The sequence below is a fragment of the Herpailurus yagouaroundi genome, unplaced genomic scaffold (assembly GCF_014898765.1).
Source record: "Herpailurus yagouaroundi ecotype Mexico unplaced genomic scaffold, PumYag 100, whole genome shotgun sequence".
NCBI classification, from domain to species: Eukaryota; Metazoa; Chordata; class Mammalia; order Carnivora; family Felidae; genus Herpailurus; species Herpailurus yagouaroundi.
In genome coordinates, this window is record NW_024412391.1 from 62,441,031 (window position 1) to 62,464,012 (window position 22,982).

General features: G+C 42.1%; 2 protein-coding genes across 19 annotated transcripts in view; one reads left to right on the forward strand and one right to left on the reverse strand.

Moving 5' to 3' along the window:
- The window catches only part of PON1 (paraoxonase 1), a 35,308-nt gene extending 25,453 nt beyond the window's left edge, over positions 1-9,855 (forward strand). Inside the window, exons 8-9 of one of the 2 annotated variants that reach the window (XM_040472617.1) lie at positions 6,507-6,635; positions 9,102-9,855. In XM_040472617.1, coding sequence (XP_040328551.1) covers positions 6,507-6,635; positions 9,102-9,260 — 288 coding nt within the window. In that variant the 3' untranslated portion in view covers positions 9,261-9,855. The remainder of the gene's footprint in view (positions 1-6,506; positions 6,636-9,101) is intronic. The other variant, XM_040472618.1, reaches the window with a different exon arrangement.
- A 6,662-nt stretch (positions 9,856-16,517) lies between these two features.
- Positions 16,518-22,982, reverse strand: part of PPP1R9A (protein phosphatase 1 regulatory subunit 9A) — a 323,453-nt gene continuing 316,988 nt past the window's right edge. For 10 of the 17 annotated variants that reach the window (XM_040472620.1, XM_040472633.1, XM_040472630.1 and 7 more), the window contains 4 exons: positions 21,613-21,732; positions 20,743-20,766; positions 19,449-19,631; positions 16,518-18,093 (listed from right to left, as the gene is read on the reverse strand). In XM_040472620.1, the coding sequence (XP_040328554.1) occupies positions 17,884-18,093; positions 19,449-19,631; positions 20,743-20,766; positions 21,613-21,732 (537 nt within the window). In that variant the 3' untranslated portion in view covers positions 16,518-17,883. Of the gene's footprint in view, positions 18,094-19,448; positions 19,632-20,742; positions 20,767-21,612; positions 21,733-22,982 lie in introns of those variants that run through there. The other 7 variants (XM_040472634.1, XM_040472636.1, XM_040472635.1 and 4 more) reach the window with 3 other exon arrangements.

The window sequence follows — 22,982 nt, forward strand, 5'->3', positions numbered from 1 at the left end:
GTTTGAGCCGTGGCCAAACCCACTTATCTCCACTGAGATAAGTCAGTGGAACATATTCTCAACCCACCCCTTGAAAGGAAGAAAAATTCTTACTTTGACATACTCTTCCTTCCCAAGAGGCTCCACCTGGAGCAGCACTGTATACACTGCTGGGAACTGTTGCCCTATGGGGTATATGGAGTTTCTGTCCCCTTCCAGAGCTGGGCCCAAAATCCTCGGGGAACTCTGTCTTCCTGTGATCTCCAGCCCAGTACCCACTTCATACCTTCTGGAGTCACAGACCCACCTAACTCAAACGGTAGCCCTGCTTGGGAGATGCCCAGAGCTTTAATACCCTAAGCTTTCACTAGTACTTTTGTCTTCTCAAAGGTGACTTGTTGCCCTTATCCACAGACCCACACATGTCCTTTTTTTAATCAGTCCATATAAGGGACAGAGACACGGTGCCAGATGGGGAAAAAAAGTTCTCCCAAACCCCAAAATACCCACAAAGATTTGTACCTCTTTCAGGTTCTTAGGGATTGTTAAGCTTGCATCTTATCAATCACAGCTTCTGGAACATGTGTCTGCCTAACCAAATGACTCCCAAAAAGTTTATGGCAGTTCCTGGGCCTTGATTTTTTGTGGGTTTGTGGCCCATTCTCTCTCTTGCAGCTGTTCCAGGAAAGCTTGGAGAATGTCCTGCAGCGTGTTCTTGGATGGTTTCTTCTATCTCCTTATGCTCTGGAGCAATTTATACTGTTTGACAGTTACCATTTTCCCCAAGGGTGACAGGCCTACTGGTTCCCAGTGGGTGTTTCCTTCCAACACGGGTTTGATCACTACAACCCAGGTCCGGACTTCACAGATAGAGGTTTGCAGTTTCACTTTGTAGGATGTCAATGCCCAATATGATCTCTGGTATTGGAGAGACAGAAACCTCATATTCTTGGAGTAGAGGGGAACACTAAATTTGTAGTGTCAAAAAACTTTCTTAACCATAACCATTTGTTCTGTGTAACCATTGATGATGCTGAAAACTTCTCAGGCTTACCAGGTATTAGAGTACATTTGGATCTAATATCCACCGGTTACTTCTGGAGGACCAGTGAGTAGTGTGTTCAGCTTGAGGCCTCTGATGGTCCCCAACTGCCCTCACTTCCAGGCAGTCCTGGCCTACATCTATCCCTGGGGTACAGGAGGAACTCACCCCAAATAGGACTGTGTTCCCAAAGCTTCTGTAGGAGCAGGCAGGGAATCAGGGATGGGAAGGGGCAGACGGAGCAGGTCTGAATTGTTGTTCAGGTTTGATGGCTTTCCACAGGCCAATGAGTACAGTGCTGAGTTGTCAGTCCTTCCATTCATGTGGGGTCCCTGCAGCAATCCGGTTAAACCACATTTGCTTCCGGGTTATTTTTACTGGACCTTTACAGTCATTTGGGATAGCCTTTTGTTTTTATGGGTGACTTCTCTGTCTCAAGTCTTTCCCACAGCCATTCCTAGGACTTGTCAGTTTTCCCCAGATCAACAATGGATTGCCCAACATTATAAATGTCTTGTCTCACAACTGGGCTCAACATGGACACGAGTGTCCCATAACGGGTGTTGGGGATGGAGTGGAGTATCCTAGCTCTCATTCTTGCAGTGAATGTGGCCTAATCAGGGCCTTCAAACACAGAGGCGGAGATTGCCTGTCTCATTCCCAGTTCCCTAAGATTGTTGTTCCTCCTCTATAGATTTTCAGGAGTCCACATGCCCAGGTAGGTGCCCCTTATTGAGCCAAACCTCACTGCAAGCTACAGTAGTCTAATCTGTAATGGAGTGAGTACTTTGAGCCTTTGAGCTCCTTCCAGGTGCTACTAGACAGCAGCGTATGTGCTGATATTGCTCATTTTCTCTGCTTCCTGCCCAGTCAGAGAAATGTCATCTCCCCCCCCCCCCCCCCCCCCCCCCCCCAACTGCCTCCCTGTATCCCTTAGGTGCACTAACCATGTCAGGATACTTTTCCTGGCTCTTTGCTGGAACTTGGCAGCTGTATCAATAAGCTCACTGGGAGTACATTCTCTCTTGGTGAATCGTTTCGCTCAGTTGGAGGCTGCCCCACTAGCTGGGGTTGTCGTGGTGCTGTTGCTTTCCTTTGTTTTAGGGGTTGGACAGCACGGGGCATTTTGTTCGTTCCACTGTCAATCACCACAGCATCCTCCTTTTCACTATCCTCACTTTTCCAGGGCTCCGCCTCCTAGAGTTCCAATCACACTTTGTCACAGCACTTGGACCTTAATCCGCCGCAGCTTGCGCCCTCCTAGCTTTGCCAAGCGTCACACAAGGTCTTCAAATGACCATCCTGCTCTCTCACCTTGTCTGCCAGCTCCAAAGCTACAGAGTAGGGGACACCCACATGTCTTTCTCTGATCTCAACTCTTCTTCTGGCTTTCTTTTTTTTAAAAATTAAATCCATTTATTTAAAAAACATATTATTGATGTATTGTTGACATACGACGTTATTAGTTTCATGTGTACAATCTAGTGATTGAGAATTCTGCACATGACTCCATGCTCATCACAAATGTAGGCATCATCTGTCACCATACAATGGTATTACAGTATTATTGACTATATTTTTCATTTTTATGACTTATTGATTTTATACCTGAAGTTTGTTCCTCTTAACCTTCTTCGCCTATTTTGCTGTCCGCTCACCCCATTCCCCTCTGGCAACCACCAATTTGTTCTCTGTGTTTATGAGTCTGTTTTTGCTGTTTCTTCATTTGTTTTGTTTTTTTTAGATTTCACATGTAAGTGAAATTATGTGGTATTTGTCTTTCTCTGTTGGACTTATTTTACTTAGCATAAAATCCTCTAAGTTAATCCATGTTTTTGCCCAAATAGGGGGGCAAGGAGAGATAAAAGAAGAAGGCAGACAGACTGGCAGGTGGCAGGTTTAATAAACAAGGGAACTTACATACGAGGCTTGTTTTGAACAGCCTTAGGACAAGTAGATCTCCACACCCATCCGCCAGAATCTTTAAAGTTTATATAGAGGCCTTAACTGGATTCAGCCACATACACTGTCCAGATGGTCTCAATAACACATTACTCTCTCAAGGCTATGTCCTTGGAACACTTCCCACTGTGGAAACAGTGGGCAGAATGTACATCCCAAGGACAGGGGAGGGGTTAAGGAGCCTCTGATTGCCTGGGCCCAGCTTGAGGATCAACTGGTGGTCACGTCCTCTTGATGACCTCCTCCAACACACACACACATACACACACACACGCGCACACATACACACTTATACTTCCTTTCTCCTTATAGCTTCATTTTCCCTTCAACATTTATTACTAATACTATATATTTAACTTATATTTTATAAGTAAAATACTCTGTATTTTATTTATCTTCTCAACTGTCTGCCTCTTCTACTAGGGTGTAAGTTCCAGAAGGACAGGTAATTTTCTATTTGTTCCTGGAAGAGTTCACCAACACGTGGTAGGCACTCAACAAATGTTCAATTAATATGATAGGGCTGGTACACTTCAGGGGTTTATCTTCTTCCCCTACCAATTATGATCTGGTCTGAAGTTTTGGGTCAAAAGAGGTAAAAACACAAAGGAGAGGAAAGAGAAAGTAACAGCAAAGTGGAGCATTAAAGAAGTAGTCCCTTGTCCCTTACAAAAAAGACATTTGTCTCTTGCCATAACCGCCCATGGCATAAAGCATTGTCACCATGCTTTGTGGAACTGTTCCTGTCAGTACATCCAAGGTACTGTCATGACAGGCTTTGCTCTGAGTAAATTACCTCAAAACTTTATCAAATGGAGCATCATGTTAGACATTAAAAATCATTGGCATAGCCCATTTGGTATTAGCTGACGTAAAGTGGAATTTCATACACTCATACTGGCCGAGGGAATAAAAACAGATTGTGGTTATAACAATAGGTACTTCTATAAATTGAAAGTTAAAGAATGTTGTAAGACTAGAGCCCTATCTAGTATATATATTCAACACAGAATGATAAAGGTGCTCGTCCTGCAAAGGGCGTATTTCAGGGTTGACACCCACTTTTGGCAATAGGTAATGCCCACCTCCTGACATTACAATTCAGTTGAGGCTCCCCCTGTGACTGTAATGTTATTCTTTCTTTTGAAGGATCATATTAATTCAGAGTGGGTAATTAATTAACACCTGGAGTGTCAAGAAATTTGATAAATGAAAGGAGACTGATCTTAAAATTTGTGATGAGCTGTGGGTGGTCTATGTCCTGTCAAAATGTGGGATAGACATACAATGGAATATTATTCAGCCTTAAAAAAGAGTACTAATACGTGCTCCAACATGGATGAACTTTGAAGACCTTATGCTAAGCAAAGTAAGCCTGGCACAAAAGGACAAGTATTGTGTGATTTCACTTTTATGAGGTTCCTAGAATAGACCAATTCATAGACAGAAAGTGGAATAGAGGTTATTAGGGGATGGTAGAGGGGGGAATACGGTGCTATCGGGTGCAGAGTTTCTGTCTGGGATGATAGAGGTTTCTGGAAATGGATAGGGGTAATGGTTGCACAGCATTGTGAGGGCACTAATGTCACTGAGTTGTACCCTTTAAAATGGTTAAAATGACAAATTTCATGTTATGCATATTTTACCACAATAAAAATAATCTCAGGGTGCCTGGATGGCTCAGTCAGTTAAGAGTGTGACTCTTGATCTCAGCTCAGGTCTTGATCTCAGGGTCCTGAGTTCAAGCCCCATGTTGGACTCCATGCTGGGCCTGGAGCCTACTTAAAAAAAAAAAAAAAAAAAAAAAAAAAAAAAGGAATTATCTCCTCCTTCACAGAAAGGAAAAAAAAGATTTCAAGACACAGCCGATGAATGGGTCCCACTCTGATGCACTCCAGTTCTCTAAAAATCGGGATGTTAACAGAGAACACAGTTTTTCCCAATGAGAATAATTTATTAAGTTTCCTTTATCAAAGAATGTCAAATTTTCCACTTGGCTTTGTGGAAGCATGAAATGTGTACATTGTGTGCACTGTAGTGAGTTAATCTAGCTAGGAATTACAGATTTGCAAGGCAAGAGTTCATTGCTGGGCCCCAAAGGGTCTCCCTGCGCCCCCACCCCCCCCCCCCCCCCTTGGCAGGAGCCAGGCCTGCCACTTCCTGACGCATGCTCCAGGAGCTGAGCTTCTTGTAGAGCACATGGAGGGAGCTCAGTAACCGTGTGTCAAATGAACGGGGCCCCCAGGCTTTGGTGTCCTTCTCTTCTCTCACCCCCAGTTTACATCTCTGTAGGCTTTCGACTGCCATGGAATTCACCAGTTCGGCAGTTACTCCTCCCAAAGATAATAGCAGAGCCCTGAGACCAACATTTTCCTCATCTAACGAAATGACTGTATCAGCATAGAATGTCTGACACTGTGATAGATGGGGGTTTGGCGGTGGGGGGCAGAGAAGGCCCAGGGCTGATTTTGGCCAGAGGATGTTTGCTTGGCCGCCTCCTTTGGCCGACCTTGCTTGCCTCCAGGGTAGGAATGAATGATGGCTCTGCATGGAGACTCTGCTGTGACATGGGAGCCCTCCAGTCCCTTCATGGGCATGTGGGGATAGCTGTCATTTTGAGGAGGAAGGAAGCACGGGGCAGGGCAGCGCTGGTTTGCCCTAGCCGCCTGCCCACACTCTGGCCTTTGCAATGAGTCACCACCAGTTATGACACGGTCTCTGGGCGCTGAGGTATGCTGGCCTCTGTTTGAGGTACACGGTAGATATTACTTCTCCAACTGAGAGTTAGAGGTAAACAAATAGATGTGATTTCTCCCCAGTAGAAGGCAGCCAAGATGATGAATGGTGGAATTAAGAATCATTGGTATTATTTATGATCCTGGTACAAAGCTTCGACGGCAATCTGTGCAGTCATCACATGCTCGCAACTTATATTTAGAAAATAAACAGCAGAAGAGCAGGGAGTTGAATAACATCAGGAAACTAAAGAAGAAACTTTTTCCCAACTCCAAGGCAAAAATTAGACCCTGGGTGATCATTTCTCCTCTGGCTGCACAGCCTATGATTAGCCATTAAAGAAGAGCCTACATTTCATTGACGTGCTCCTCAAAAATGAATCTACATTTCCTGGTTGTTTTCTGAATGCTTGTAAAAATATCATTTGCACATGCCGTTTTAGAAGGAACTGTTTTATGCAGCACTTAAAACTTTTTCTTCCTTTCAGTTTTAGGTTCATGCACAGATGTTAGTCCCAATGGTTTCATCTGACTTCTAACAATCCGTCTTGGCTTTCTGCATTTTCCCCTTCCCTCATCTGTCCTGGAAACTGATTAAATGCTAGCATAGATGGAAAGCTAGAGGAATTCCCTGAGCTGTACTGAAATGGGAAAGAATTGTGTCCTGGAACCAACAGTGTGGTGACAGAGAACAAGACGATGGCTTTCCCTGACATATTGTTCCATCACCTCTCATTTTTTTTTTCCACTTTCTGTCCTTCCTTCTCTCCTTGGTTTTAATCTGGAAGTCCCTGGACTTTAACACACTCGTGGATAACATATCCGTGGATCCTGTGACAGGGGACCTTTGGGTTGGATGCCATCCTAATGGCATGAGAATCTTCTTCTATGACCCGGAGAATCCTCCTGCATCAGAGGTTGGTTTGAAAAATGAATCTGATCAGCAACCTATTCCCCGCTGTTTCTCGGTTGAAAACATAAATCTCAATTATATGTGCAAATATAAGGAGGGACATGGATAGATGATCCAAATGATGAGATATAAAAAAGAGTTTGACTTTGGGAGGCATTTTAGTTAGAGTCTAGGCAGGAGACAGATGGTACATTTAAATGGGGTAATTTGAGGGGATTTAATAAGGGCACGCTATACAAAGGTGTGGGCGCACATAGGGAAATGAACAGAAGATAATGCATCACCCCAGGGCTAGCAAGGGAGGCAGGAAATGGTTACCAGATGCCAGAACAAGAGGAGAGCTGTGTGTGGAGAGGCCCCCCAGTTGGGGGACGCAGAGGAGGGTCCCTACAAGGAGGAAGCCTGGAACAAGTACGCCAGCTCGCTCTCAGTCCTCCCATTACCATGCTGCTACTCCTTGGTCGATCTTGACTCAGAGCTAGAGAGCAGGGGGAGCCTTCACAGTAGGCTTTTGTACAAGTCTGAGCAGAGCGGAGGGCTGGATTAGGGTAGCCAGCACTGGACTGGAGTTCATCAACAGTGAGTTTCTCCAATTTGAGTATTCACAATACTTTAAAAAAATCTAACGTACCTTCTTGCTATGGTCTAATCATTTCTTTGTTACCTGCTCTCCCTTTCAACCCCCTCTTTCTATGTGTCAGTATACAATGCACGAGCCCTAATGTGCAAATGGCCATCCTCTCTAAACCATCCCTGTGGAATGGGAAAAAAAAATCAGTCATTTCGGTTTAAAAGACCTTTCCTTCCATCTTAGTTATGGTGCCCAAAGACCCCATTCATGTTCATGGTCTTTATTCAGTGGACTATTTTGGCAGTGCAAACAAGAATCTGAAACTCACTTTGCCATAGGCATTTACTATGACTCATCTAGAGTTATCTATTTTGAGTTTTTCAGTATGTATTAATTATACTTGTTATTTACATCAAATAACCAATATAACTTTTGGCATAGTTTATTGCTATGTATTCTTTTTAAAGCCTAGTTGTAAGAGTCGTTCTCATTCCCACCCACCAAAAAAAAGTTTTTTTTAATCCCATGTTTCTTAGATTTAAAAAAAGCCCAAAACCAAATGTTTGTTTCCAGTTACTTTACGGCTCTTCATACTCTTTATCTCCAGGCTTACAGGACAATTGTGATTATGTTTAATGGCAGTCCTTTGTGCCTTTTGCTACCTCTTAGCCATTAGGATTGCTATATGGTATGTTTAACAGAACTGACATGTATGCTGTGGTGTGTTCACCGTTCAGAACGGAGCAGAATGTTAGATTCTAATTTGTTCTTGCTTGTTAGCTCATTTGAACTTGGGTCACTTGCTACAGCATGGACTTGGTTTGCAGCTCTGGAAAAAATACTCCCTTTCTAATGATGGATTTGGTAAGAAATAGCAAAAAGTAATAACAATCCATTAACCAATGCACTGCCCCATAGAAGGATGATTTAGTTTTATTAAAAAGAGGCTTACCTAAGCCAAGACGCATCATCACCTATTTCCTAGTAACTAACACGTCTGTCCTTGGGGCCTGCTGTTTTAAAGAGGTCCTTGTTACTGCTCCCTTGAACCCTTTGTATATAGGCACTGGCCATCCTAGTCCGCCACATTTGGTGTTTTTGTATGTAGGCATCCTTTCTTCTAGTCACTGTATTTTATCCTAAAGTCTTAAGAATAATACGAAGTTAGAGCTGAAAAGAAAATCTCGTCCCACACACCTCGTTCTACAAATGAGGAACAAATAGTAAGTAGAAGATCCAAAACATGACCCTGGGCCCCTGCCTCACAGGGTGCTCTTTACACAGTGTGAATTATATGAAATCGCTGTTTTATTGACCAAAGTGGTCACATATTGGCTATTACGTGTGGTCAGCTTAGCATGCTACCACACTGTTGTGATCGACACAATCATATTTCTGCTCAATAAATGAAGGAAACTGAACTTATAAAATCTTATACATTTAGAGTTGGAAACTTTAGTTCAGAGGAGCAGATGTGTATGGTACAGAGATATGTTTTTTTTTTTTAATTGCCAGAATTTAAAGACCAAATTCCTAGCTTTTCTGAAAACACAAAAAACTGGCCCGAATTCTAGCATGGCAGTAATCCGTTACTAACAGCCTCCCTCCTCATTTGCCATAGTCCCTAATACTCCCTAATGTCTCACACCCAGACTGTGCTACTTACTCACTTCTGTTTCTTGCCTAGTCTAGGTAGTCCTATGTGTCTCTCTGTTCCAAGTCGCCTGATTAAAATCTGTCGTTTTGCCAGTGGGGAAACTGATGTCTTATATAAAGGGTAATTTGGCAACAAAATATGATTTACCTGCAGGCTTCTTCATGTGAAGACATGACCCTTATTTAAAATTAATTTTGAGTGACTTAAAAAGAAATATTAAGCTACCGTTATTTCTTTGACAGGTGATCCGAATCCAGAACATTTTAACAGAAGAACCCAAAGTTACCCGTGTTTATGCAGAAAACGGTACAGTTTTGCAAGGAAGTACTGTTGCCTCTGTGTACAAAGGGAAACTGCTGATTGGCACAGTGTTCCAGAAAGCTCTGTATTGTGAGCTCTAGTGGGTCGGTTTGCACCCGTGCCGTGGATACTGTGAGCCCATTTCAGCTGTTGGCCCCATCTCAGGGGCCACAGCCATCTGATCTGAACAGTGACCACTGACCCCGAACTCAGACATCTGGAAGGAGGAAAGCGCTGGTTAGCTGGGAACGGAATCAATGCAGAAGACTTTTTGGAGGGTATGATAGCAAATCAGTCTAGCAATATTTGAAAACCTCACTGACCAATAAAAAAGTCCTTTTCAATAAAATGGCTGAAATTGCTGTGTCAGTGGTCAGGTCTTCAATAATTTAACGGTATGGGATCCAAATGCACTCTCCCTGAAGCATGTGTTCCCTGAGAGCACATGAGCTTATCCCTGCCTCGCTGAGTCTTGTTCAGAGAATACAGGAGCAGGATGATCTCATGTATCGTCATTAACTCTAGTCCTCACTCAAGGGGCTCCGGTTCACCTGCTGGAAAACTAGATGTGCACCAGTTTCCCTCAGCTGCACGCAAACTTCCTCTGCAAAGCCATCGGACATACTGGCCCAGTCTGACTTCCATTGCCCCTACTGTGGATGACTTTCTCAGTAAACATAAATCTGAGTGACCCTATTTTTCCTTTTCCTTTGATTTATTCAATTCTCCCTTAGCAATGACATGAAGGAGCATCTTAACATTCTTGGGAGTATTGTCACACGAGTGTCTGTTATCTCAGCATCAATTGGACATTGCAGTTTCTTTGACCCAGTGAAAATAAGAAGTTTGTTTGCATCCATGAGTGGATACAGAATGAAGCCCATAATCGATTTGGGTAAAGCCAAATGCCCCCCAAAGACGAGATTGTTGTTAGAAGTGGTGGTGGCAGTTGGTAGTTTTTTTTTCCTCTTTCTTCCTATTGTAACTTGCAGTGGAGGCTAAGAAGAAAACAATAGAAAGGTAAAAAAAATAATAATAACGATAATAAAAAAATCAACAGCCTTGGCCTATCTTCTGAGGGACATGACTCGGAAGAAAAGATGATTTTGTCATTTTCTTGTAAAAGCTGGGATGGAAAGGTTACCTAGCTTCATTTATCTATCTCCTTTGACAGGATGGATGATTTCCCTGGGATGCTACAGCAGTCACATTACAAACAAAGTTCTAGGGCACTTGCCACGATGACGGTCTGGTAGTTTGGGAAAAACGGCTGGCTGAAAAATTGAGAAGTGCCAACATGTTAACTTAGAGTCATAAACGGGAACATTTTGTTTGGCCTGGAGAACACTTTTTCTCATATCGGATTAGAGTTATTTTAGTCACGATTTCAGTGAGCATAAGATCATGTGCCCTACGAGTGCTCAATTATTCAGTGATGCTGTTTACAGCCCTCAAAGCTGGATTTCCTGAAATACTCTTTTTGAAACTATCAATGGCTGTTGTACGTATGCTGAAAAAGCCCACGCTTCTTTTAAAAAGAGTTGTTTGGGGGCGCCTGGGTGGCGCAGTCGGTTAAGCGTCCGACTTCAGCCAGGTCACGATCTCGCGGTCCGTGAGTTCGAGCCCCGCGTCGGGCTCTGGGCGGATGGCTCGGAGCCTGGAGCCTGTTTCCGATTCTGTGTCTCCCTCTCTCTCTGCCCCTCCCCCGTTCATGCTCTGTCTCTCTCTGTCCCAAAAATAAATAAAAAATAAATAAATAAATAAATAAAAATAAAAAAAAAAGAGTTGTTTGATATCATCAGTGAAGTAACCATACTCTGTTCTCTCTTCTTGTTCTTGACAGAATAAGCAAATTCTGTCCCCAACCTACCCCCTAAAAAAGAAAGAAGGCTATCCTGTGTGACACAGCATATACTCAGGCTCAGCCAAAAAGGGACACACGCCTCCCCTCAGTGAGGAATTTCATAGCAGACCTTGAGGAAGACAAGCCGGCCTAAAATTCACTTATTTTTTTGCACTGCCAAAGGTTTAGTCACAGATCAATTATGGTTCGTGTGTGTACGAGAGAAAGAGAGAGAAATTAATGTCCCTCATTTGCTATGTTCAAATCTCCAGAACTTTTAAGGTTTTCGAAGTAACATCGCAGCAAAGAACCCCGTCCTGTGGGATGGGCTGACTCTGAGCTTGCGCCATGCTGTGTGAGGCCAGCCCTTTAATGCACTTGTCACAGACCTCTCCTGGCTGACAGGCGTCAGAAAGGGCGCTGGTGCAGCCGTGGCAGGAACCGGAAGCTGGCCGAGGAAGCTTCTAGTGCAGCATCTTTCACTTTATGCCCAGTTCCAGAACTATGCTTTCAAATGTAATTCTAGCTGCCAATTTACACTGTTCTGGGGCTCAAACTTATTTTTAGTTTCATTTCCATGGAAAACGTGCACTTTTGCTCTTGATTGATAGATATATTTTGACAGTTAATACAGGTTTACCCAGTCAAGGCTTGTTTTAGTTGAAGGTGAAAATGGAAGAGAAAAAAAGAATTACTCTGACAGATATCCGTATTTCTCTTTTTATTGCATTCGTTGTCTGACAACAATAATACTCATTGGCAAGAGATTTATTTACACTGACAAATTAAATGTAATCACAGGTATTTTTAGATTGGTCAGAAAACAGAGGACCATTGTGATAGTTTGCTTTGAACACCTCTGAAAACCAAAGAGTAAGAAATGTCGTTTGAAACGGAACAATCTAGAGAAGTACATATTAACCAAGCACAAGAGAACAATTCAGACGTGGCACTATATTGTCTCTTCCATGCAAATGATCAGACACCAAAATGTACAAATTAAAAGTTTCAGATAGCATGCTATCCATACTTATCGGACGCAAAATGATTTTCAACCAACTCTTTTCCTTTAGTGATATATAAAGAAAGATTAAAATAAATCAACTTCTAAAAATGGAATAGAATTCGTTCTCTCTTGTTTCTCTTTTCAGCTGGCTGGTTTTGTTAGTGATATGTAGCAGACGTACAAGTGGCTTAGCTGCGACACCATTAAAAAATACAAAAGCAATGCTTGTGATAACCATAAATAATATTAAGGAAAACATATACACACATATACTTAAGGGGTTTTGCAAAGCACTAACTAAACCTGATGTTGTTGGTAGGTGTCATCTAGTTGGAGTGCCTGTTAATTCCCACTTGTCAAGGTAATTTAACTATTTTTGGCCAATTGTTCTTTCATGGATGAACGGTTACATCCTTAGCAGAAAACCTGGGTATGTGGATAAAGCAGCTGAAAGAAAGAGAAGGGCACACCTTCCAACAACATACGCACGCTCATATCCACTTGCATTATATTTGGCAATGACCTAACCATGCCATCGCTCCACAAAAAAAAAGTAAAGAAATGACCGTGTGATGGCAACACTGCCATCAGAGAGCCGTAGTTAGTGGCTTAAGCATCATAGCTACCAAGTACGTCATCGAAGAGCATGAGCGAATGCACAAGAACACAGGTATAATTTTTAGCCAAGAGACTGCGGTCCGTAGTGGAAAATGCCCAAAGCTGCCTACGTTTCTGAGGTTCAACTCAGCAATGTGCAATCTTGACATCAAAGCATTAACTAAACATTTGAGGAAACTTTATCTTACTAAAATACCAAGTATCTAATAAATCAATTTTACCAAAATATATAAACATGTAGAAGGATAAGTGCATTTAGTAGAAATACTTACATTAAAAAAATCTCTTAAAATCTTATGAGCCATTCCATGTATACACACACACAAAGTGGCGATAAGGCTATGATTACTGCTTGGAGTCCTAACTGAATTACCAAGTTCCTTATACAATGTACATATATTTTATGCCATGTGATTGCAGTGTGTGTGTGTGTGTGTGTGTGTGTGTGAGCGCGTGTGCGCATATGTATGTATATATGTATGTGTGTAAGGTGGAAATATATTCACACATATGTAGTTCTGTACATCTCCACACACAGCATGCACATTATTATTGACAAGTTGCCTCTGGTTCTCTCATTTTTTACCTCTCATTCATTCTTGAATCTCTAGCAGTTTTGGGATTGGGGCAGGGCCAAGGATCGGAAATCATCACATTTCTTTCCTTCCCCACTCTGTAGATGTGGAAGCGGGTCACAGGCCACTCACCTAGGCGAGCCTTCAAGTAACAACCATTCCCTCAACACATCCACACAGACACTCACGCACAAGCACTTAAAGACCCTCTGTTTACTATAAGGTGGAACTTGATGCTTTTATTTCCAGGGAGAAATTGATTCTGTAAGCTTTTCCCTTGCCCTCTGACTTCCTGGTTGGATGGATCTATTCTGTTGCTACTATAAGTTATTCAAATACTACTAGTGCACTGTCCAGTATTATTTTTTCCCCAGTGTTTTGAGCCAAAACTAAACTTCCTGAGACTTTAAATACCTAAGACAAATATAGTTTTTAAAAAAATCTGTCTATATACCCAGGCTCTTTTCCAGGAATGAGTCACTGAAGCACATTCATATTTCTGACAATAATACTGTTTTCTTTTGAGAATTTACTCCCCACCCCCGTTATCATAATAAAAAAAAAAACAATTCTAGTGGAAAATATGGACATTTTATTTCTGGACTTCCTCCTTAAATGCTTAGCTTCAGAAGAGCGTACAGGTAGATCCTTGATCAAAGGTAAATATGAAAAGATATTTTTTAAAAAGCCTGGGCTTTTCTTTTCCATTTCACCTTTCATTCAGAAAGCACTGAGGACTTACCATTAACCAGGTGACTTGAACCTTAGTGCCTGCTGTCCACCAGAGTGATATGCCCCTCACCAGGGCCCTGCTAGGACAGTAAATTTAACGGCTCAGATGGAATTTGGTAATTCTTGAATATGCCAATGTAATGAGGGGCTACCACATATCCAGATTATAAACACTTGTTCCAGAATTGTTGGGACATCTCTCTTTAGAATCTTCAAACACTGGGTTTCTTCTCTTGAAGCCTGGTCTACAGAACCTTTAATATTTATAATTGAGATTGACTATCCATATAAATGCAGTATTTTATTTACTTTTTAAAAATATAATTTTAAAGCACATGTTAATCCTATTACACAAAAAAACCTAGTCGAGAATTCTTTGTCTTCAGCCAAAACCATAAGGGCTAATTGAGGGGCTATATCCAACAACCTATGATGGTAGCTCGGGCCTGGGAGAGCTTAAGATTTCGGGCTAGGGAGGACTAGAGGATGAAAGGCAGCAGCAAGGGTTAATTTGGTTCCTCTCCTGTCCTCTTGCCACTTTGTTTCCAACAACAACAAAGAAACACAAAGCAGGTGTTCCCATTCCAGGCCCCTTAAAAAGCTGAGTTTGGAATGAGCACTGTAATACTGCAATCACGAACTGTCTGCCTGTCTCGTGGGTTAAAGATGCTTCTTTGCTGTTGAGGGCCAGAAATCCAGGGCAACCCCAGCTAAAGAAGGCTAGCCTAGAACGATAGCTTTATTATCATGAAATAAATGGCGGACTTCATCAGTGTATCAGAAGGAACAAAGTTCAGTTTCTGCCCTAATGTGTCACTCTGAAGTACACTTCCGATTCAGGCAGAAAAAAGAAAAGAAAAGAATGAGAAAACTAGTACATAAACTGTGAGTTACTTTAAGAGAGGTGGTCTTAAATAATCTGTTATAATAACTAAAGTCCTTTAATGGAAAACTCTGCCTAGACATTCAGCCCATACAATGCTCCCTGTCTACGGCTTGGCCTCACCACGCATTCCCTAACCCCCAAAGCATTACCTATACCCCAAAACAGTGTGGCTATTGTTAAAGTCATACTGAGCTGTCATTTAGGAAATATAATTCATAGTAACCAGATACTCCCTTTTTGTTCATTTGCTGATAAATAAAAAACTGCAACGTCTTTAAGGATCATGAAGCAACAATTCTGTGTTAAACTGTATGGACGCTGAAGAGCACTAGCATTAAAGTAGGAATTGTCGAAGACACTGGAACCCCGGTCAGGCATCATGCACTAGAGTCAAGAGAAGAGATAATACGAAAACCAAATGTTCATAAGATCTGAGGTCCTGCACTTTGTTTTCACACTCTTTGATCAATCAGTTTACACTCTGTCCTTTGTCGGACAGTCAAATCGAGTGCCTTTTATGATTTCAGCAGTTTTAAGTAGTAATAATATTAAAGTAACTCGCTAAGACCTAAAATTACCATAACTTAACTTAACAAACCAAAATAGTTACAATACAAACTAAGTGATTTGAGGAATAAGAATTTGATTTATAATATTTTCAGTTGATCACTGACCTAAACATTGGAAGTGTACAAATAAAGTTCACGAACAATACTTTTAAGACATTTAAGAAAATGCAATAAATTATGTGCAGAGACTGAGACTTACAGACATTTCCAGCATGTACATCCATTTTCAAATAACACCGAAGTATAAACATAACTTAAAATAATCCTCCTCTATTTCCACTCTTAAAACGAATACAGAGAAAAACTTCCAGTGTGATCCAGATCACCTTTTTTCCCCCAAGGATAAGCAAAAATGGCCAAAATTTACAATAGCAAGCACTAGTATTCCCAGATTTTGACTAATGTAGTCTTTTAGTATTAGACAAGATCTGCTGAATTTTGTAGTTCATGAATAGTGGTGGTTCCTTGTTTCTCATGATATTAATAAATAGCAAAGCACCACACATCTCAAATATTAATAGAGTATCCAGTATGGCAGTTTCATTATCATACTCCAAATGAAGATAGTCAGAAAAACATACATAGTGACTCTGATAATTGTAAAACACAATATTAACTTGTGTCAATGTTTCTGAGTATTGAATGATCTGTACCAGCAACAAAAGGACTGAAGTATAACAGACAATACTCTGTCACTGAAAAGGAAACAGGCCTTAGGGAAAGAACAGCATTATAAATTTCTAGTTCAGCCAATTCCAGATTTCAGATATTCAAGCAAGCAAAAAAAAAAAAAATCACAATATTCAAAATACAAGATGGTGCTATATGGGCAAGAGCCCTTTTACATTATCTATGACCTGTAACCTTCAAAAGCCTTCCCTCAAGCTCTGTGTATACAACATTTCTAGTGAAAGATATGGACAGAGGTCCCATTCCCCCCGCCCCCGCCCCCACCATTACCCCCACCATGTAGTAAAGGAAGTAAAATACAAGTCCAAGAATTTATCTGGCCTCAACTCTTATTTTGAAACTCGTCCCTTGGAAAGTGGATGACCTTGTTTTTACAGCCAACGTAGGAAAGACAACCAGAAACACAAGCATAAAAAGCAAAACAACAAACAACAACCAATCATTTGAAATCTCTCCAGATAAATTTATTTTTGCCTCCTTCTGCCCTAATCTCCTACACTTGAATTAATTTGATGAAATACTGAAATCCTTAATACTGGGTTTAAAATAAGTATTAACTGTCTCCACTGGTAGACTGTATCCTGTGTACTCTCTTAAACAAACTTGAACCGTAAAGTGGAAATCTCTAAAGAGTGAAAGAGAATGGCTCAGAAAAAACATTCGAAACATCTCTAAAATGTAACTGTCAGCTCTCCTTTACGGGAACATTCCGTGTGTTCAATAAAATAGCTTCTCTGGTTGAACGTTACTCAAATCTAAATTTTCTCTAACTGGTATTTCTATTTTTCTTAAAAGTACATTTGTTAAAACACTAACTGAGCCCACTTGGGAAATCTTAAGTAGAAAATATGTGACAAGTTCCTGATTGTGTCACAGTCAGGCCGAAGACTAGCCAGAATGTTCCCCAGGAGAGGAAACCTGAAAACGTTGGTTTCCTTAAAAATCAATTTCCTGTTCAATTTGTTGGGGGGAAAAGGAACTACGTTATGTGTGTCAGTGTTGCTGAAGTACTGAACATGCAGCAGTAGCAAAGTAAACAATGGATCCCAATATCCCATGGCTGTGCTAATGTCTGATTTTTTTCTTTGTTCGGCTAAATCTGGAGGATAAATGTTACTCTCAGAACCCCAAGGTAATACCCACATCCACATTCTTAAGGCTTTTTGCTTCCTTCTGGGGTTAACAAATAACTATAATTCTTTTCTCTCTTTCTGGTGCCCCGCAAACAGAAGAGTTTGCTTGCCTTTGGCCACAGTACGTAATCATGTTACAGAGCACCCATGTTTCTACAGTGGGGTTGTCTCACTGTCCAGACACAAAAATGAGGGGGACACTTTCCCACATGCTGGGGTAGATTCTGGAGCCCAGATCTCATGGCAGAGTGGTGCTCTCGGCCATGCAGATATGTGCTATTGACCAGTTTCAGGATTCCCAGACTGAAAAGTCACGGCCCTCCATTAACAATACCTGGGGTGTTTCACACTTTTGTTGGGCAGGGTGACATCCATTTTCCAAGCAACGCAACCCACCCAACACAACACAAGAGCATAGTAAGAGAGAGAGAAACACAGCTATTTTGCATCTTTCACAAATGAGATCCTTGGTTTGGCAAGAAACCAAAGGAGGCTTGGGATTATTTCAGTAGGCAAAAATTAAAATAGTATTCGATTATTGCAGAAAATGCAGTTATGCAACACGTGGTTCCCCCATCTGCCTAGCGCACATCACCCCTGCCATCAGTTCCTTAATCCTCCGGAGGAGAGTGGGGCAGGAAGAGGGGAGACTTGTCTGAGAGAGGGTGTGTGTTACTGCTCACCAGCGCCCTCTGTGGCAGCTGTCATCTTTTCGTTCTTTTTAGACTTCCTCTGCATTTGTTCTTGTTCCTTCCTCCTCAGCTTTTCTCTTTGTTTTTCCATTTTCTCTTGGGCCTTCCGAGCCTTCTCTAGAGATACCTTCATTTCCTTCAGTTTTTTTTTTACCACTGCTCGGTCCTGGGATGACATCATTCCCAGAGCCTAGGAAGGAAATACATAAACAAATTTAATTTAAAAACCAGTGACCTCTCTGCTCAGGAAGAGGTTGATATCACAATATGTTCAAACTCAAGAACTAATTTAAACATAATCAAAGAGGTAAGAAACTAGGAAAAGCTGATGACATTTGCCAAAAATCTCCATACTTGGGGGCTGAGCTTTATTTGTTCTTTGAAGTTCCTAGCCCAGTAGGCCCTAAACCCCATTAAGTAAGTGCTTTCCAAACTGGTAATTAATGGGTGAATGAATTTTTAAAAGGGGGCACAGTTCTGCTTCCCCAACCTTTGGGCTGTAGACATTTACAAGCAAACATATTGCTAAACTCATCAATATTTTTAAAAGATAGGAGTGGGCACCTGCTGCCATAGAAGCCTCCAAGAAGGGCAGGGAGAATGAAATGCTTCCTTTCTGCCAATGTAATCATTTACAATGAGGACCAAAAATGTCTTTGAGGCTGGAATGCTCATGTCAGCATGACTAGCCATTTTCTCCCTGTAGGCAGACCTATAAAGGAATCCTGTTAATGAGGAGGCTGCTCGATGAGCTTGGAATTCAGAATAAGGGGAGTTGGTTGCGTACTTTAAATGTTTCATGACCTTCAGAATCAACAGCAGGATGCATCCATCTCCCCAACAGGGACAGCCTTCAATGGGGCCTTCATATTCACAGACTATTGATTGATCTCTAACCTTTTCAAGACTGTCAAGAGATACTCATCTGCCCTTCAGCCCAGCAGGGGGCTGAGGTTGGGGGTGGGGAGCCAAGTGTAAGTTCTTTTTGCCCTTTTCCACAGGGGTAGGTACCCCCTCAGTCTCTAAAAGGGATGAACTGGACAGGTGAAATGAGAGTGGGATGGAGCGGGGGGAGACACGGCCTGCGCGTACTTGGGGAAGAAAGTTCTGTGGAGAATATCATCCCCGTTTTGGAGAGGTGTGCAGGGAAGAGTGGGGGCGGAGAAGAAATGAATAAAGACGGAAAGATTCATGGATTTAGGTTTTAACTCTAATGTGATGAAAGAGAGTCCACATTGGCCATTATTACAACTCATACTACACAGGAAGTCAGTAGAGTTCGTACATGGACCATGTGTTGCTAGGGGAAGCAATGGAGTGAGTCCCTAGCTCTCCTACTTGGCAGCCTACTGTTTGGCTTAGAATCCTTGACGACTTTCCAAAACTTCATTTACTACTCAGAAATAATGCAACGTCCTTTCTGCTGACCGTTGATGAGAATTACCTCTCAGATATGCAGATGTTCTTATCTAATGAAAACATTTTAGGTGCTATGTGCAATACAAATCATACCTGGTAACCTAACACAGACATATAATTCTTTACCTTAAGTTTATTTCCATCCAACTGCAGGAGTTGCTCTCCAGTGATGTTTTGGGCACTGAATTCAGATACATACTGCTCCAGATTTAGGCTCATTAGCCAGTGAGAAACCTGCTGCACGCTCCATTCATGAACGGCCCGATTCTGACACTGACTGTGTTTGGGAGACTGTCCATCATCAAGGATCTGAGGTAGGAATGTTACGCAGCGTTGTTAAAGGACCAAGATGCTAGGGCTCGGCACGGCTTATTACGCTATCAAAAGGAATCTCTTGCCTACTAGAGCCACATTTATTTTTAAACCGTAAAATGATTAAGCTATGGTTCTAGTTGTGTGTGTGACACACACACACACACACACACACGTAATTATCACCTACATTGTTTAGGTATTTGGAAATTTAAAAATTCCCCCAGATAAAGCGGCATTATTAATGTCGGATGTTTTATATTGAAAAATACACTCCAATGTTGCAAGTCTTACGCTAGAACACTTTGGAAAGATTGTGAGATGCAGAAAACGAGTATTTCATTCATCTCTATAGGCAATGCATCACTCTGCATGTAGCCTCGGATAAGACGTTGGAGATATATAAAAATACATTTAAAAATATTGAGGTATCTTTCCCTTAGAAGGGGACGGCATTACGTCCTCAAGCGTTGTTAGGGGAAATTTCACAGCCATGATTTCACGTGAGCAGCAAGCGAACCTGTGAGGAAGGCAGGGCAGGTAATGTCCATAATGACTTTTAATAAATGAGGGAAGTGAGGCTCGGCAAGTGTACAGATCTGTCCGAGACCACGCAGCTAGCAACGGGTAGAGCTCAACAGGTAGCGGTTTATTCCAAATCTTAGGCTCTGCCCAGCGCAGAACATTGCTTTTAATAGTGCAGAGGGCAGCTTGGTCCCTAGCACCTCTAAGCTGAGAGGCGATGAAGATGAAGACAGGTCTGGGAGGAAAGACAAGGGTCACCTTGGGGAACACTGACAAGGGGATGGGGTAAGCCAAGATGAAGGCAAAGGAGGTGGAACACAATGGACCGTGTCAGGGTAATGGCGATGGGGGATCAGTCGAGGGACTCTGGAGGTAGAATGTGGTGATCCTCTTGACTCAGAAATATCTTTTAAACTTAGATAGAGACAAGGGCAGAGAGTGAAACTATTTAGGACAAGGAAATCCTCCACCACAGACACCAGTATTCTTGCATCGTTTGAGTTTTAAATCATTTTGCAGAGAGAGAAGAGAAGGTTCGAACAATACCACATAAGCCACCACACGCAGCCCACTGATAGCTCACCTCGTCATCTATCATATCCAGGCTCTGAGTGAGGGAGCAACAAAGGAATCAAAAAGAAAAGTGTTATAGAAATAGGAAACACAACATACACAGTACAAAGTTTTAAAATTAAAATCACGCCAAGCCTGAAGAGTATGGGCAGAAACATTTAAGAGAAAAAAGTTTCATAAAACAAAAATCATGTTAGAAAGAAATAACTTAGAACAAATACTCGCAGCAACAATGTCTTTATTTACAGTGCTTCTCTCCCTCCCACCCCCTGCCCTAAATACTGGTATTTGTTCCTCTCCTTACCTCTTGGGGCACTAAGTCAATCACTAATGTAATATCCTGCTTCTCTGTACACATTTATCTTCTGGGAATTCTTGGCAATGTTAATTTGACCCTGGCTTCTAAATAAGTGATTCTCACCCAGTTTTCCTTCCTTTTGGGAACTGTATACCTCTCTCTGTCTCCATTGCAGAGGTTCTCAATGAGGGGCCATGCCCTACTCAGAGGGAATATCAGAGTCCTGGGGCAGAGGTGATGATGGGGGGGAGGCGAGTGAGAAAGGGGATGGATAGTCTGTCAACTCCCCTGATTCCTGAGCTGTTCCCTATGTGTGCTCTCTAGTGCCCAGGCTCCCATCCCCACCCCTCTGGTTAGCATCATCTCAATTACATCAGAGAAAGGCGGAGGAGGTCCCTGGAGGGCTTAAAGGGCTTGGAAACAGTCCTTTGTCTTCACGTTGAGATAGAGAGGGAGAGAAATCATGATTTCCTATCAAGCATGAAACCATGATCCCAATGATTTATAACAAAATCTACTTAAGAACGTCTTCCTGGTGGTAGGTGATGGGAACAGTGGAGGATCTGAGCGCCATGAGCATACCTCATCTGATGACAGCACTAAGGACTGGGAGAGCCCTGTAGTTTTGGGTTCTGCTCCTAGGCCGCTCAGGTCTGCCGAACTGGTGCTGCTGGGACTGAAGTCATCATTGAAGGTAAAATTCTGTAAAAGTAGATGAAGCTCAGTGTTAAATGAGCACAGCGAGGGAACCAGAGGTAGGTGTATTTGCAAGTTCTAAAAGCCTCTCTTTAAGTAATCTTAGGAGAAAATCATATTTGGTTTGGTGATGACCTTCAAGTGGCAGTGGTTGAGAGCACTGTGCCTTTTGCAATTGATAGGGAATTCTGGGTGCTTTCTCCATCAGATAGGAGGATAGGTGTTTTGGAGAAATGATTCTTTAATCTCTCTTCAAGGATACGGCATTCATTATCCTCTGCAACTGCTCAGAGGAGTAATATTAATAAGCCTATCTTCTTTGACCCTAATTGTGATGAGTAACAGTGCAAGTAAAAATACAAGATGGTGTGGAGAGCCTGAGTTATTAGGAACAGATGGCCATCCATATTAGAAAGGTAGCTTGAGCACCCCCTGGGAAGGATCGCTTGCTGTTGGCCGTGATAAATACTGTGAGAAATGGCAGATCCTCCCCTGGATATAACCTTCAAGACGATGAGTTCTGGGGGAGGTCACAGTCTCAGTGTAAATACACGAGTAGTTACATGCTCAAACACAACTCTCACACAGCATAGACAGAGCACCAAAGAGGCTACAGAACAGGTACACTTTCCAAATAATCACCTGGGGGGAGGGGGGGGGTTCCTGGCCAAGGGGTGGGGGGAGGGGTGTGAACAAAAGTTCCTCAGATCTTCATTAAAACGTTCAGTGGATATTAAAGTCAAATACGTTCACAATGACCACATAGCTGCATTCGTGAAAATGTCTTACACCAAATCTGGAGTCTCTCCGTGGCAAGATAATAGTAGAGTTATTCCAACTACATTTAGATTTCTCAGATCCAGTACTAAAAATGTTACAAGATCAGAGTGATCTAGTGCTGCCCAGACTTTCTTGCTACTAATTCTAGAATGACTGGCTTCCTAGGAACTCGAAGCCCTTGGCCAACACCATCTTGTTTCATATTCCACTTCCATAGGGATTGGACTGTTAGGTTTCCATTAGGTTCCCTTGCCACTGGGTTCAGTCGGTTGTCAAAAATGAATACCATGCCAGAGGCTGGAGAAATCAGTTCCAAACAAACCCCAAGGTCTGCTAAAACTTCAGACATGGAAACGAAATCCAAGAACGTGGAGAGCTAGGCTAGTAGAACACTTAAGCAGGAGAGCATTTAACACAACACATTACTATTTGATATTGTCAACAGAGACACAGCCCCAAACCCTGTCAAAACCCTG